Source organism: Dermacentor albipictus, chromosome 8, assembly GCF_038994185.2.
Source record: "Dermacentor albipictus isolate Rhodes 1998 colony chromosome 8, USDA_Dalb.pri_finalv2, whole genome shotgun sequence".
Taxonomy (NCBI): domain Eukaryota; kingdom Metazoa; phylum Arthropoda; class Arachnida; order Ixodida; family Ixodidae; genus Dermacentor; species Dermacentor albipictus.
The window spans coordinates 4560234-4575680 of NC_091828.1; the positions used below are offsets into that span (position 1 = coordinate 4560234).

The window sequence follows — 15447 nt, forward strand, 5'->3', positions numbered from 1 at the left end:
TTTCGCATTTCGCCCCCATCGGAATGCGGCCGCCGTGGCCGGGATTCGATCCCGCGACCTCGTGCTCAGCAGCCTAACACCATACCCACTGAGCAACCACGGCGGGTGAGCGTTTTTGTACGTATTTGGCTCTTCCTTGCCTGCGTTCTTGGTTGTGCAGAGGGTAAGTGTTCTTAGGTAATGGTAAGACGTGTAAAGTGACTAAAGTAATTTTTTTTCATCTTCAATCACAGCTGGATAAAATCTCAAGGCGTAATATTTGCTCAAAATTTGGGAAGCCTGTGTCCCCTTCCGAAACTCGGTATTTATTTGCAGCACTCCCTCTGGCCAGAACATCACAATGACCGGCGGCCGCCCGACCCTCGCCATGACTCTCTCTCATATGCTGGTGATTGCGCTGTGTGTAAGCCACGTATCGCTGGCGCAGCACCTAAGAAGATATAGACACGTCAGCCGCCCATGGGTGGTAAGTCTTTGGGTTACAAAACGTAGAGGCACGTTGATGCCTTGACCTTTCATGATCTTTGTACTGTCCACTATGGATGTTAAAAGCCAGAGAAAGTCTTTGGGCATTTTGAACGCGGGACATCTCTCCAGTCTGTAGCAAACGTTTCATCGTACGGCAGCCAAATAGTTCGTTTCTCTAAACCTATGTTAGTGCGCTGTTTACAGAAATGTTCTGGACCATGAAAAGATTGGTTTTTTTTTCTATTTACCATTGTCAGCATATGTTTATAACAGCCGACGAGATGCTCATTTGCAGTCATTGGACGAATCTGGATATTTGCTCCTCAGAATAGGGCGATGTCATATTCACAAAGCTTTTCTTTTTGTACGTGATTCATGTTGATTAGCCAGTACCATCACTAACTTCTCCTACATTATGAAAAAATAATAAAGCATGCCTTTATTGCCGCCTTAGCTGCAGCTACAATACTTGCCAAGGCTATGTTAGCCTCTTCACGAAGCGTTTCTCATGAAAACATGGTTTTTGTCTTAGTGTCCATCTTCTTAGGGAACCATATACAGCAAAACATTTTGTTTACGAATTGGACGCCACAACCGCGAATAAATTGCTCAAGTACAAATATTCCTACTTTAATGTTCTGCGACGCGTTCTGCCATGATCTCGATTTCCTAAATAGTCTATGAATGCCGCTTTTGATTAGTGGTTAAATCATTCTGAGTCACCATCATCATCATAATCATTGGCGTATTTTTATGTCCATTGCAGCACGAAGGCGTCTCCCAGCGATCTCCGATTACCCCTGTCTTGCCCTAGCTGATTCCAACTTGCACCTCCAAATTTCCTCATTTCATTACCCAGCATAACTTTCTGTCGTCGTCGACTGTGGTTCTCTTCCCTTGAGACCCACTCTCTAACTATACTGGTTCACTGGTTATCTACCCAAGCCACCACATCTCCTGCGCAGTTCCGTTTTTTTCTCATAATGTCAACCACAATATCGCCAACCCCGTTGGCTCTATGATCCACACTTCTCTCTTTTTTTGCGCCCAACATTTTTTGTTCCAGAGTTCTTTGCGCAGTGCTTAACTTGTTCTCGGATTACTTTGTTAATGAGTGTTTCTGCCGCATATATTAGCAACGGTGAAACGCAATGATAGTCCACTTTTCTCGTCAACAACAGTGGGAAGCTCGGAGTCAGGATTTGGTAATGCCTGCTGTATGCCCTCCAGCCTATTTTATTCTTCTGGGAATTTCTTTCTTACGATCCAGATCTCGTCTGAGTAATTGACTTTGATCAAGATAGTCCTGCACAGACTCTGCCGACAGGCGATCAGGAATTCTTGTTCCTGTGCCAGACTATCGAACATAAACTTTGCCTGCTAAGTAATAATCTTGAGCCCTACTCTTGCACTTTCTCCGCTAATGTCCTCCATCATTTGTTAAGGCCATCGACCAATTACGCCAGCGTAAAATATGACAACAACAATAAACTAAACAGGATGTCTGCTTGCTCAAAACTGGGCTTGGTTGCACCTTACAATACACATTCGCGCATGAAGTGTAGAAGAAAAAAGCACAAGATTTGATGCGAAGAGCGCAATCGATAGCCGTCAAAAGCTTATACTCATCATACCCCTATTGCAAAACCCAGTGTCGCGCGCTACATCCTGAGGCGCTGAGCAGGCGCGGCGTACTTAGAGTCGCTGGGTGCTGGTGAAAAAAGGAGCTCTAGTGCGTAAAATACGCGGGGTCTGAGCAACGTGTCTATTTTATTTAATACAGAAAGGAACAGAGAGCGTTTCACTGCAGTAGAAAGATGAAAAAGTAGAAACAAAAGTGTTGCCACCAGGATTCCATCCTTTGTCCTGCAGGTACCAAGGCTTGACCTGCAGGCACCGAGTACTCAGCCACGCCATCTCATGTTGCCGTTATTGAATGGAATTATGAGTAGTGTCGTTCCAAAGTTGTTACATTAAATTTGGACACACATGACAAATGAATGCACACGTGCTACGCAATCCCATGAAACTTCGTAATTCGGGCAAACAAACACAAGAATCCGGATGTGAAATCCATTCAGGAACCACACTGCGCACTTCAGCAGCCTCTTCTCGAAAGACAGACCTTGTGGCGCGAGGTGGCCCGGCATGTCTGTCAATCATTCGGCTTCTCCATAATGAATGAACTTCCAATAACATAAACAAATTGTACGGTGTATTGCTGGCACTCTTTTTGAAACAAAGGAACCGGTTACCATAATATTTGATAGGAAAGCCTTTTTTGACGGTTCTTTCTAAAATCTCCCAAAAGTGAAAGGCTCACGCAAAGAATAAATCAATGTTCTATTGTCTCGGGTTGATTGCAAATTCTACGATTTGTATTTCAGGGTACATATAATCATTTTCCCTGAAGCCACATTTTACATGGAAGGGTGGAAGTGTGCTAGCAGATGGGAGGGTCCGAATCCTTTGGAATATCAAGACCCAGGCGCAGTTTTAGTTTCGCAGACGCGTCTCCCACAGACATGGCAGATGCGCAATCACCCCGCAACTAAAACTCACCTCTGTATCAGACAGAAAAAGTTTTTGTCCGTATTTAATAGTATGCTTGGAAGTGCCACAGCACTGATTTTTTTTTTGCGCTTGGTAACTTACCTTCGTAAAAAGTCCAAAATGAACCGCCTAGCAGGGACGCACTATCGGCTGTTGCTGCCGATTTTCATAGCCATTTCGTTTCCTTCGCACATGGGATACTCAACAATTTCTTAGTTCAGCGGTCGCTTTCAATTGACACGTCAGTCTAGTCCCATATTTCCGTCAGAGAAGCGTAGGCTCGAGCTGGCAGCCTTTGGAAACCGCACACATACGTATGATTATAGCGCATTACATCGGCGCTAATCGCTTCCTGTGGTGACACTGTAGACACGACAAAATGGTTTATTTCAGAACACCGATCCGAAAGCTGAAATATGGACTGATTTATCCTTTTCAGACTTGCTGATTCCAGACTCCAGACGGGGCGATAGCGTTTAGGAGGACTCGGTGGGTGCGTTAGACCTACGCTTCGGTGGAAATGCAGGATCTTGGCGCGGGTACCGGACGATTCATAAAATGTGTGTATTTTAGCCTTAGAGTTTTCGTATGTTATATTTTAGTACACTAGACATAGTGGAAGCACTCGATTCGCTTTAGCTTTTTTATCGGTGCGATAAAATCAATCAGCGGCAGGCTTTCTGGAAGTCCGTTCGAAAGTGTATGAACTTCTGCGTTTCATGTCGACTCCACAACTTTGCGACCACAGCGACAACTCGCAGTCATCGGTTTCGTACAAACTTCAAGAAAACGAACCGTCATTTGCGTTTGCGCAACCTCGTCAAGAATACAGCTATCTGCCCAAGCAAAAGGGAAATGCGAAAAACAAAAGTGATTTTCAGTGTTAAATACGTATGGATAAACAGGGCATGAACCATTAGAGGTGCGTAATCACGCACTTTAATTCGAAGCTGCGATACGAAATAGACTCTAATGACCCGGAGTTATAGCATTATTTAGGACAAGATTTTAGTTTCTAGCGATAAGTATTACTGCCTTGGGTATTGGAACCAGTGCGCCACAAAGCCAGCCAGCGCACTTTCCAGTCCGAGCCCGCGAACTGCAGCGAGAAGCAGTGCGGGTACAGCACAAACCAGTGCGCCCCAGCGGTTTCACTGCATATAAGAGCAGTGAAACCAGCGACGCGTACTGTGTGACCCAGCCGTTATCCAACCTTCTCACCGGTGTACCAGTGACTCCCAGCGATCACGAGCTTCCATAGTGCTATCCCGTGTCAACAAATGCGCTGGTTTCACACAGGATGGCATTGGAAGACCTGGTTTTTAAAATAGGGACGTCACCTCTTTAACAAAGATAATGTGACTAGCTCTAATCTACCTTTGGTACATTATTCACATGAGCTGTCATATGTGTACGTCCCCTGAATGTGAATCTTCACGTGATTACCCTTGCTTTCAATTTCTTTTTTTCTCTCGGTTCTTTTCATAGCGGCAGCAATTCATCGGCACTCCAGGCGCCTTTCCACCGTCATCGTCGCCCCACCATGATGTTCCTTATAAAGTCTAAGTACGATAACACTGAGGCCACACGCTTTCTGATGTCTGCGCGAGCGAAAGCGCACATGAGTGAGCCGAGAGAGATGATGGCTCCACATCGCGCGCGTCGTGGGAAGGAAGCACACCAGCTTCCATCACTTACAAGGCAACCGGGGTGGGCGGGGGCATTCTACTGCTATTAGGCCACATCCTCCCCTCTTTCTCTATCATCTTTCACTTCCCACACCCTCTCCCGTGACGACGCTTCGTCGTGCTCCCTCACGGGTTGCAGAATCAAGCGTCCTTCCTTTTTTAGGTAACTATCATCATCATTCTACTCTGGCAGCATATGGCCAAACGTGGCTTCGTGGGCCCTATCTTGAGAGAAATCTACGCTTTTGACAGGGCACATATTCTTAGGTGCGCCGAGGGCTCATGGATTTGTGTGGGTTGTGTTCTCGCCGTTTAGTTCGCGCTGAAGCGAGTAGCAGCAGGAAACGCAACTCGCTCGCCGCTGCTGCCTTCTTGCGCGCGCCAGCGCTTCGACACTGTTCGCGCTCATCGAGTGGGATGTATTCGTGTTTCCCTGTGCGCGCGTGACGTGGTTTCTAATTTATTTAGCACACGAGTGTTTACAGAACTTTATGCAGCGGTCCAAACGAGTAATCTAACTACGTATAGCTGCTAATTATTTGCTATCGCATTCAATGCTTCACCTTTAGAGTGAAAGTGTGACTTTGTCTCCCGTTTTTTTTTTCGTCTTCTTCCTTCTTTTTTCTCCAGCGAAAATTCCTGAAATAATTGCGGCTTTTCTTTGTGACCTGCCCAAAAATGAAAAAAGAGCCCAGTTTCTTTATAGTTGAGGGTCACCGAAGTTAACCACACATAACTGTTTCCCTTTACTAATATGGTAGGATTATCTGCACAAGTATAGCAGGATATGGTATAATCTCTTTCTGTCTGCCGTATAATTCTTTTCGCTTTGTTTTTACAATTTCCTAGCATAGCATTCCATTCTTACATTGGTCACATCCACCTTATACACAGTGGGCAGCGAAGTGCTAATACTTATCCTCACTTTATATATTTCTCTCGTACCTGCCCATCTGGACACTGGTGCGACTACAGTCTGCCAAACGTATGCACTGCCACACGACCGAGGAAGCTGACATATCAAAGTTCTACCGGCTAATATATTTGCGGAAAACGTTGTGTGACGTAGTTGTGTGAAAACTTCAGGCTTTCACACAACTTGCTTACCAATTGTTAACCCATGCTATCATGCTGACTGTTTGGTTTTATTTCTTCTGCTTTTCGTTGCACTGTAATACATTTGTTAGAATCTTATCGAGTACTTCTTATTGTACTAATAGACAGCTGTATGTCACTAATATGTTTCGAAGTCGCGATATAGTTCTGTAATTTTTAGGCAGTGCACCTCGTTGGTGTTGTTTTTGTTTCGTGTACTTTCGTATTGTCATTTTTTTATGTGTTCACTTCGTCCTATGCCTCCCTTGCTCAATTCTCCTTGTAGGGGCCTTGTAAGGTTATTTTAAAATAAATATTAAACACTAATTCAAGAAAAATCTGGTGACACCAAAGCACTTCTAATGAGTTGTGAGTGCGAAAAGGTTTATTCCCTATTGAACTCCGCTGAGCGGTTCTTCAATTTTTGCCCGGTGAGAAATCTTTTCCAGTTTCCCTGCGGGGTATGTTATCTAATTTCGGGATTAAATTGGTGAGGGTTATTTTTTGTCCAGTTTCTGCGTTAGCATGTTGGCTGTAGAACGGAATCATTTGAATGATATTGCTCATAAAACAAGGACACTGCATGGCGCCGACGACTCGCGCGACGAGAAAGCGAGGAAGCAGCAGCGGCCACCAAGGCCGGCAGTCGCGCGCAGCAGCTAAGCCCAGTGAGACCGTACGCGGGCTTCGCGAAAGAGAGACGACGGCAGCCGGAAGCGCGCGTCACGTGAGCGCTTCGTCGCCGGCGACAAGCCGACTCGCCCCGCGGCGTCGCGTCTGCTCCGTCGAGGCACTCTGGTGACGTGGCGTTGCAGCCAACGAGAATTTAGGAGCCATTTCGCTGCTACAGGCTCCGGCTTTTTCGCTCAATCGGACGTTGGATGCTTTCGAATCAATCAAAAACGGTATATGTACTTTACGAGGCACTCCAACTTTTTGGCATGGCTGTTCTTATGCTTTATTTTTGGCCCTTTTTGGTTACTTTTGTTCAGCCGTCACCTCGTGGTTAAAGGTACGCCTCGGTTGCTACATGTCGTGAGTCGAAGACTATGATACCGACGGTTACCCACCGGTTATCACAATCGGTACGGGCGCCCCTCGGCCCGACACTCGCCTTACTTTGGCAGTCACTTGACTTCGGGAAGGAGCGCACGCCATGCAAATTCCGCCGAACCCTGTAAGCACCATAAGACCCTCAGAAAAAAAAAAGAGAGTCTCGCATGGTGGCCATTTCGCATGTCGAGTACAACTCGGCCTACTCGCTGGGGGCACCGTTGAGTTGGGCAGAAGCGCCCTTTTCCAAGCGTTCAGGACACATAACCCATCTAGCACGAAAGCTTTACATATATTTTTGTAGCGTTTCTCCGAGGCGGTCAGAACGGTTTAAAGAAGACACGAATAAGACACCCTCATTGTTAAAACGTCATAAATGCCGGCTAACTTCCAGCTTAATTTTTTTTTCTGAGACCATCTAGAACACGTTTTCAAAACGTTTTCGAGAAGGTCGTCCAGAAATAGGATTGAGCCCTACTGAAACAATCTGTTTGCTTGCCTTATATTATCTAAGTTCAAAATGTATTTAGGACGTTATGAAAAGCGGGTATAGTCAAAGTCGTGAAATGTGTGAGATAATCTGAAACTTCCTTTTTGGATCCCACTCACCCGAGGACCGCAACGAAGGCGTCTATTGCAACAAAGCGCCTGGCGCCACACCACTGTTGCTTTTAGAGGTCGACGCGTGACATGAAAGTTAACATGTTCCCGAAAATGAATTATCCAGAATACCATGCTTGGTATTTAGCAACCATCCCAATGACCAATGTAGTAGTGGCAGCCTCCTAAGAAAAAAATGCGCGTGTCTTTCCACCTCCACATCCAAATCTATGCAGATCTCAATCGATCACGCTTAGAATGCTTCAGACGAGGTCATATCCCTCGCGAGGTTTCTTAAGCAGGATTTATCCAGAAATTGACCCACAGTGCCCGGATTGTGGGGAGGTTAGCACTCTACCTCATATGCTCTGGCAGTGTCCTGCGTTACGGGATACGTCCCTCACGAGCAAACGGGACTGGGACGAGGCCATATCTAATATGCAACTCAAGCTCCAGTCCATGGCCGTCCAGAGGGCCCGTGAAAGAGCGGAGAGGCTTGGCCTCCCGATTCCGACATGGGAGCAGCCAGCGGCGAGCCGGGGGCACCAACGGGTCTCCGCCGGCTAGTCCCTCAGAACCTCAATAAAAGTTCATTGTCTGTCTGTCTGTCTTAAAATAAATTGCAAAGAAAACATTATGACAATGCCAAACCTTGTTCAAAAAGTAACACTTGTGCTACCTTTCAGCAGAATGTATAGAAAAAAAACTTAAATAAACAAATGTTATGAACAATGAGTAGAACTCGCATAAACACAATTCGTTATGAACTCCAAGCTGCTCGATGACTATAATTGAAATAAACAAAAGTCGTGTCTGTGCTGTAGAAAAATTTCAAGCGAAAAAATTGGCAGTGGCTTAGCACGGCTACGCCACGATATACGTAACGAAAGCTAAAGCATAGCATGGTTGGCCTTGGTTAATCTTGATTGCAATTTCAGGTTAGTCTGATTGTGTAGCTATGTTGCGGCGCTTAACCAGTCATTCGACGGGCTGTTCGTCTGTTTCCTGGGCGATTCATTTCCTCTTCATCTCGTTGTGATGTCGATTACAGGCTTCTTCCTGCTCATCAGAATTGTCACCGCCCATACTGCCGCCTCAACTGTGGTTGCGGCGCACGCCAGCTCTCATTTTCAATCCTCCGACATTTTATCAGCCATGCCAAGCAGCTGGCGAAGCGAGCGGAGGCGAACGCAACGGCGAGCAATGCGTGCGACGTCATGCGCCCCCTCGGAGCACGGCCACGGCGAAATCGCAACTTTGCTTCAAGTAAAGCTTTCACTTTAAAACGCGGATTACGCTAAAGTTTATTTCTGACCACAATAAAGATCTTATACCGTAAGATAAACACAGACTACCGTTATTTAGAATTTAGCATCGCAGCAATTACATGAAGTAGGCTGTGGCACGGCCGCCAGATTAAAAAAAATATATTAAAGATGGTCTCGAATAGGAGCGAACGGGACAGTCGGAGTTGCGTTCTCGGTCACTTGGCGGGTCGGAAGCGCGCTAGCCGTTCTTTAACCTTCTTGTGTGGGAAGGGCCGACTTACGCGGGTGACTGCCTTCAAAGCACGTTGCTGAGGCATTTTCTATGCCAGCAACTGGTGGTGCCGCAGCGGATGACAGAGTTTTCAATGCACGCGGCATGTCACACCTTTTTGAAGCGAAAGCTTTACTGACCGCGAACTTGCGATTTCGCCGAGGCGGTGCTCAGAGGAGGCACGTGACTTCACAACGCTCGCCTCGCGGCGGATATTTCTCTCTCTCTCGCTCCCCAGTCACGCTTGCGCATGCGCCACTAGTAGCAAGGAGCCACAGGTGTTGCGGCGCTGCGCAGAGCCGCGCCTTTCCGCGTCACTGTGCGCCGCTGTTTGGTATGACGTCACTCCGAGTTCCTCGTTGTTGCGCTCTCCTCCGCTCGCTCGCCAGCTGCGTCGCATGCCGGATAACATGACAGAGGATTGAAAAGGAGACCTCGCGTGCGCCGCAGCCACAGTTGAAGCGGCAGTATTGACGGCGACAATTCTGATAAGCAGGAGGAGGCCGGAAATCTGCATTTGAACGAGATGAAAAAAAAACGAATCCCCCAGGAAACAGACGAACAGCACGCCGAACGACTAGCTCAACACCTCAACATAGCTAGACAACTGGACTAACCATGCCTTGCAATCAAGATTAACAAAAGCTAAGCATGCTACGCATTAGCTTTCGCTACGTATATCCTGGAATAGCCTAGCTAAGCCACGGCCAGTTTTTGTTTATTAGTGGCACGAGCATCAAGTTACACTGTTGTTTCTTGCGCAGCACTTCCGCTTCACCTCCTGCGACACCCGGGGAGGATTCTAAAAATAAATGAGAAAATATAGAAAGAAAATATTAGTAAAACAGAAAATTATTAACTTTCCTTATATAAATAATATCAGAGCACAAGTCTAGTTACTAGTTGAGTAACTGACGTGTCTGAAATAAATAAAGTTAGTTAGAAATCCCCGAGACGACCGACCACAAAATTCAATATCAATCAGAAATTAATAGAAAAAATAGTACAGTACAAAATTTATGGGTTTCCTTAAAGATATAATGTCAAAGCATAAGTTAACGACAAGTTGATTTACTGAAGTGTTTGGAATATTTATAATTTAGAAATCACTGATTACCGCCCATCAATGGCACACAATTTTAGACTTTAGACCTGCCACGTGAGCACGACTTTGTCGAAATTCCTGGAAACCCGGAAGCAGAAAGCGGAAGTAAGGACGTCACTGATGTCTTCACAGGCAAGATAGTGGCATGATATTTAACCGGCTATGTAGTGGAAAATAGCTACCTCCCAGTTCGGTTCGTGCGTCGCGTTCGCCTCAAGTTAACCTGAAGAACACCAACGCCGAGGAGAGAGTGCCGCTAAGAGACACCTAAATCAAAGATTACGGCCACCTACCATTTTTTTTTCTGCAGGGGCCGTGGAAGCAGACTGCAAGAGCTAAACTTACTTGTTCTAAACTATTAGCCTATTCATGTTATCAAAAATCTAGAAGCTTGAAAATTACCCAAAAACAATTCTGCACACTTTCTTTAAACACTATGATAAAAGCCTAACTATGAAAATTGAGCATATTGCCTTTAATGCATGTTAAATAATGTAAATCTGTTCTGCGGAAGCCTGCAAGGTGGAGGAAAGTACATGAAAGGGAAAATTATGCATCCACCCGAATTTTAGTAGTACAAGGCTATAAAGGAAATCCACAAAGGTTTCTGAGGAAGAAAGCCTCGCAGTTGAAGAAAAATGTGCCCTGTTCCGGGGCTCGAACCCGGCACCAACGCTTTTGACCATCTCACCTAACCAAGAGGCGAGTCGATTGCAGGGCGAGGGCTAATTCTCAATTCTCTTTTCTTTTTGTCTCTTTTCTTGCGTGTACTGTTGCATTTATTGTTTGAATGAAGTCAGCTTGTTTTCACTCCTAGTATATTTTAACACGTATTTACTTATGTAGCAAGGGTTATTGTGCGAAGCAGTTTCGACAGCATGATAAGCAGGGTGTCGCTCGTTTCTGCTTGGGGTCCTCCTGCTGTGACTTTTTCACACTGTACAGCCTTGCAACATGTTGGAACGCCAACTAGCCCAATTTGCTACCCCTCGCTGGGATTACTTATCCTATGTATAAAATGACGCTAAGCGCGCAGTCGATCAGCATAAGGACCTTTGCAAAGCAAGTGCGGGTGTATGAATGACCGCATTTTATGTCGTTGTACGAAGCGCTGCCCGAATTAACCACGCCTATGATAGATTATGCTATCGCGAATGACACTATAAGAAAACAAGAGAATAAAGAACAATGGGACAAATGTTGCCACCCTACAACACCGGCAAGAAATAGGGGAAACGCAGCCGCCCACGCAGTTTCCACGCAAGCGGGATTACTCGTCCTGCACCCAACACTTCATTCTCTCGCAAAACGCCACAGACCGAAATCCCTATTGATACTTTTTGTGCGCAAACAAACAGGGACGAAGAATAGGGGCAACACAAGGGGGCAACATAGGGGCAACACTATTCTTCGTCCCTGTTTGTTTGCGCACAAAAAGTATCAATATGAATATGTTCCAACTAGGCCGACTCGCAGTTATGCTTCGAAATCCCTACCTAGAGATATGGGCCGGAGGCTCTCCTAGCAGAGCATTGATGGATTACATTCCAGCGAAAGAAAAGCAGACAGCAAACAGAGCCTATTAAAAGCTACACCAGTCAACGTGTTTGAAAACAAGGGCGGGCTAACTCGCACGGAAGAGGTTTTCCTCGACAAGGTTTTGGCCAACGCTGCATACAGACCGCACATACATCACAAGGGGCACAAAAACAGAAGACTGGAAACACATTTACCCGATGCACACATTGTCAGGAGTCACGCAGAGCAGACTTGCAACACCTCAATTGGAGCTGCGCAGCTTCTTCATAAAGGAGATCCAGGTTCGAACACTCACTGCACAAAGACATTAGAATCCTCCGAAATCGAATACAAAGTAACCCTGAAATGTGCAAAGCCATCGCGACGTATGGCAGACAAAGTGGCCAGTTTTGAGCAGTGTAGGACTGGTCACCCAGACCATGTGAGGGCGGCCGAACGGAAGATACACCTAGTAATACCAGAGTCTGCATAAAGGGGAAGATCAAAGACAAGACTGAAATAAAGATGTGCCTCAGCCAATCCGGCAACCTAGATCCGGCAACAATCCGGCAACCTAGATTCATCTCCCACGTAATCCACAAAAGCGGCCGAGCACCATCCCCTTCCTTAAAATAAAGGCTTTATTAGTTCAATCACTCATCTCGTCCTTCTCACAACAGGTGTCACCGAGCCGTGGCGAGGCATGGCCCCGGCCCATGAAGCAGACTACGGGGCCTGATCTGCTCTTGCTGAACCCAAGCACGTTCACCTTCGTGTTCGTCGGGCCCCCTGGAGGCTGCGACGTCGTCGATCGGGCACTAAAGCGATACCGTAACCAGCTGATCTTCAGCGGCTGCTTGGGGCCCAGAGGAGAGACAGCCAGCCAGAGAAGGGTACCCCCCCTTGGCCCTGTCAAGGGCCTGCCCGTAGCCGGCATAAACTCGCTGCTTGTCCTATTGGGTGGGCCGTGCGAGCACATACCACATCACGACATGGACGAAGCATGTTAGTTCTCCGCCCGCAGAGCGGCTAACTTTGACAGAGACATTCGCTGTAAAGTTATTTTCTTGCCGAGTCATTACGGTCATGGTAGTCATCATAATTGGTTTTGTACCACAAGCTTCCATACTTACACCCTAAATGTTATAGTTGTGGGCACAATCATTTACGATCATCTTCCTGACAAAATAAATGTTAACAAAAATGTTAGTCTTCCATGTACACGATTTTACTTGTTCACTCAAAAGCCGTAATTCTCCCTCAGCTCATTTAAGCAATGTTAGTACTCGTCGAGAGTGCATGTGCGTAGCTGACTTATAGTTAACTTTTTGTGTAGGACCAGATGCCAGGGTCTAAGGCTGATGGCACTAATATTTAAGGCACGTTTCTTGGATTGTTTAGAGCGATTAGCATTCCTAGCATACTTAACGCACTTTTCGGTGTCTATCTGTCTTACCTGTCGGATTACGCCTCTAACTGCTTTTCTTTCAGCTTGGGCCCGCATTTAGTCACATGGGCACAGGGTTTCGTTACTGTACTGTGGGAGTTGGCGTTGAAGAGCAGCACTGGCTAGGTGCTGTTCTTCAATGAACCTCCTTGGCGCTCACTTGGGTCCCTGGGTGTATGCCGCTGTTCATTGAAAAATTATCACGCGGGAATTACCGCGGCAGTGCTAGATAGCACAGACTGTCAAGGCGGAAGCGTGAGAGGTGCCCGGCTGCTTACGCACTGTGATAATATAGAGTACGCGGGAGTGGGAAGCATAAACATATCAAGGCAGTGTGCTGTGCGGTGGCGAAGAGGACGCCGACTCTTTCCAAATACCCGCGAGAGAGCCATCATCATCATCGACATCGATTCGGGAGCGTCGACAGTGGCGCCTCGAAAAGCGTGACGCGAGAGAGTGTGGCCAGTGGCGTGAGTAGAGGGCGAGGGTCGGCGTTCGGTCGAAAAGAGCTTCGTCGCTGGGCGTCCGGCCCATAGGAGCTACTACCACCCGCGTCACTACGCCACATCCCAATCAACGCTGCCACCCTCTGAGAGGATACCTCGCCTAGTTCTTCTGCCGGGCAACTAGTCCAGGAGGGGCTGGCAGTTATGAACCTGGGTGAAGAAGCATTCGGGTGAGCGGCCACAGGGCTACCCCGCCAGCTGTGGACGTGACCGGGTGGCTGCTGCTGTGGACTTCCGAGCGCGAACGCCACCAGAGGGAAAGCGGGCACGCGGAGGCTCCGGCATATCGACTGTGACGCAGGACCACCTGAGCCCCGCGAGGTGGTCCGACCCTGCTGTCCGACCCTGCTGTCCGACGCTGCTGTCCGACACTGCTATCCGACACTGCTGTCTAACCCTGCTGACCAACATCGGTTCCACGACGTCTCCAACACGGCGACACGTGCTTCCGCCTTAACTGTAGGCCGATTGCATTTGACCAATACATATATATAGCTGCATGTCGTCCAGAAGGTATTTTGGGGAACTGTCGCGTGTGTGTGCCATTTTTATGTGTTATGTGCATAAATACAAGGGTGATGTGTGTTTGTACTTCTGCGTGCTGCTTCTGCCTCTTTATGGAGTGATCCTGTACCCAATAACGTCACACACACCTCATACATCACGCGTCTCTTATATTCTAATACATTGTTCGCTACATTGCTCAAATGCTAAAGACTTCTACTTTCATCGTGGGATGGGTTCTGCCAGATTTCTTTTGGTAATTGAGTGACTGACTGCTTGATATGAGAACGTGGACTGTGGCAGAAATGTCTTTTAATGCTTTGCATTTGCAATGGGCTCCCTTCAATTTTAATAATGCGAAAGCATGATATGCCCCTTGACCCGGAAAAATCCGGCGCCCGTTGCTATCATCCGATGGCACCAAAACCCACCTAACCAAGTGATGACGTCACGTTCCTGGCGGTGAATCTGCTGTGACTCGCACTGCGAAATCCCGCGGTGAACAGCCACGGCATCGGATGGGCGCCGTAGCCCACACTAAAAACATTGACCCATTTCGAAAATTCAGTTGACTGGCGTTCAAAGCCAATCAAGCCCACTGCCAATATTGAATTGGACCACCCCCGAAATTATGGTGGCCTCGCCCTAAAAACTTCCATTGACCAATTCAAAAATTCAATTGCCCCACGGTCATAACCGACCTGGCCCACTCCGAAATTTGGAATAAGATTGAGTAAAGGGGAGTAAAATGGGTTAAGATGAATTAAGCTGAATTAACTGGAAAAATCTGAAATATGGTTGGCACAACTCAAGGCAAGATGGATTAAGTTGAATTAAGCTGGAGTTTTATATAAAGGGGATAACTTAGAGAAATCAGATTGTTTTCGCATGCAAATCATGCAAGGATACTTAAGTGACTGCCAATTCTTTATAGTGCAGCTGCGATATAAATTGTCAAGTTACTCTACTGTTTTATTGATTATCGTCTACAATAGTTAAGGCAATACCAGTTCATTCACAACAATTCACCAGTTATATTTTACAGGAGCAAAGTGATTTGCTTAGTTATTGTGGTTTATCCGATTGCAGCCTGAACATTCATGAAAAGTCTCTCCAAGCACATCCACTAGCCCCGAAATCTTGATCTTGACATCTCTTTCGATTGTATGTAGAGTCTAGTTGATTGTGAATACGGTCGACTGCAGCACCAGTGACATTGTCTGAGCTATAGGTTCGAAAGCAAAAGGCTCTGAAACAATGTTAGAAGTGGTTTTCCACCGCACACTGGCTTAGTGCATCAACGTAGCTTCCGCAGGTAACCACAGCCGAAGTGACTAGAGTGTGATGACCATGCACTCTGTATGTCAACAG

General features: G+C 46.7%; 1 protein-coding gene across 3 annotated transcripts in view; it reads left to right on the top strand.

The window, feature by feature from the left end:
• Positions 1-15447, top strand: part of LOC135910447 (beta-hexosaminidase subunit alpha-like) — a 274956-nt gene that overhangs the window by 56294 nt on the left and 203215 nt on the right. Inside the window, exons 2-3 of one of the 3 annotated variants that reach the window (XM_065442483.1) lie at positions 316-466; positions 12300-12624. In XM_065442483.1, the coding sequence (XP_065298555.1) occupies positions 341-466; positions 12300-12624 (451 nt within the window). In that variant the 5' untranslated portion in view covers positions 316-340. Of the gene's footprint in view, positions 1-315; positions 467-3488; positions 3582-12299; positions 12625-15447 lie in introns of those variants that run through there. The other 2 variants (XM_065442485.1, XM_065442484.1) reach the window with 2 other exon arrangements.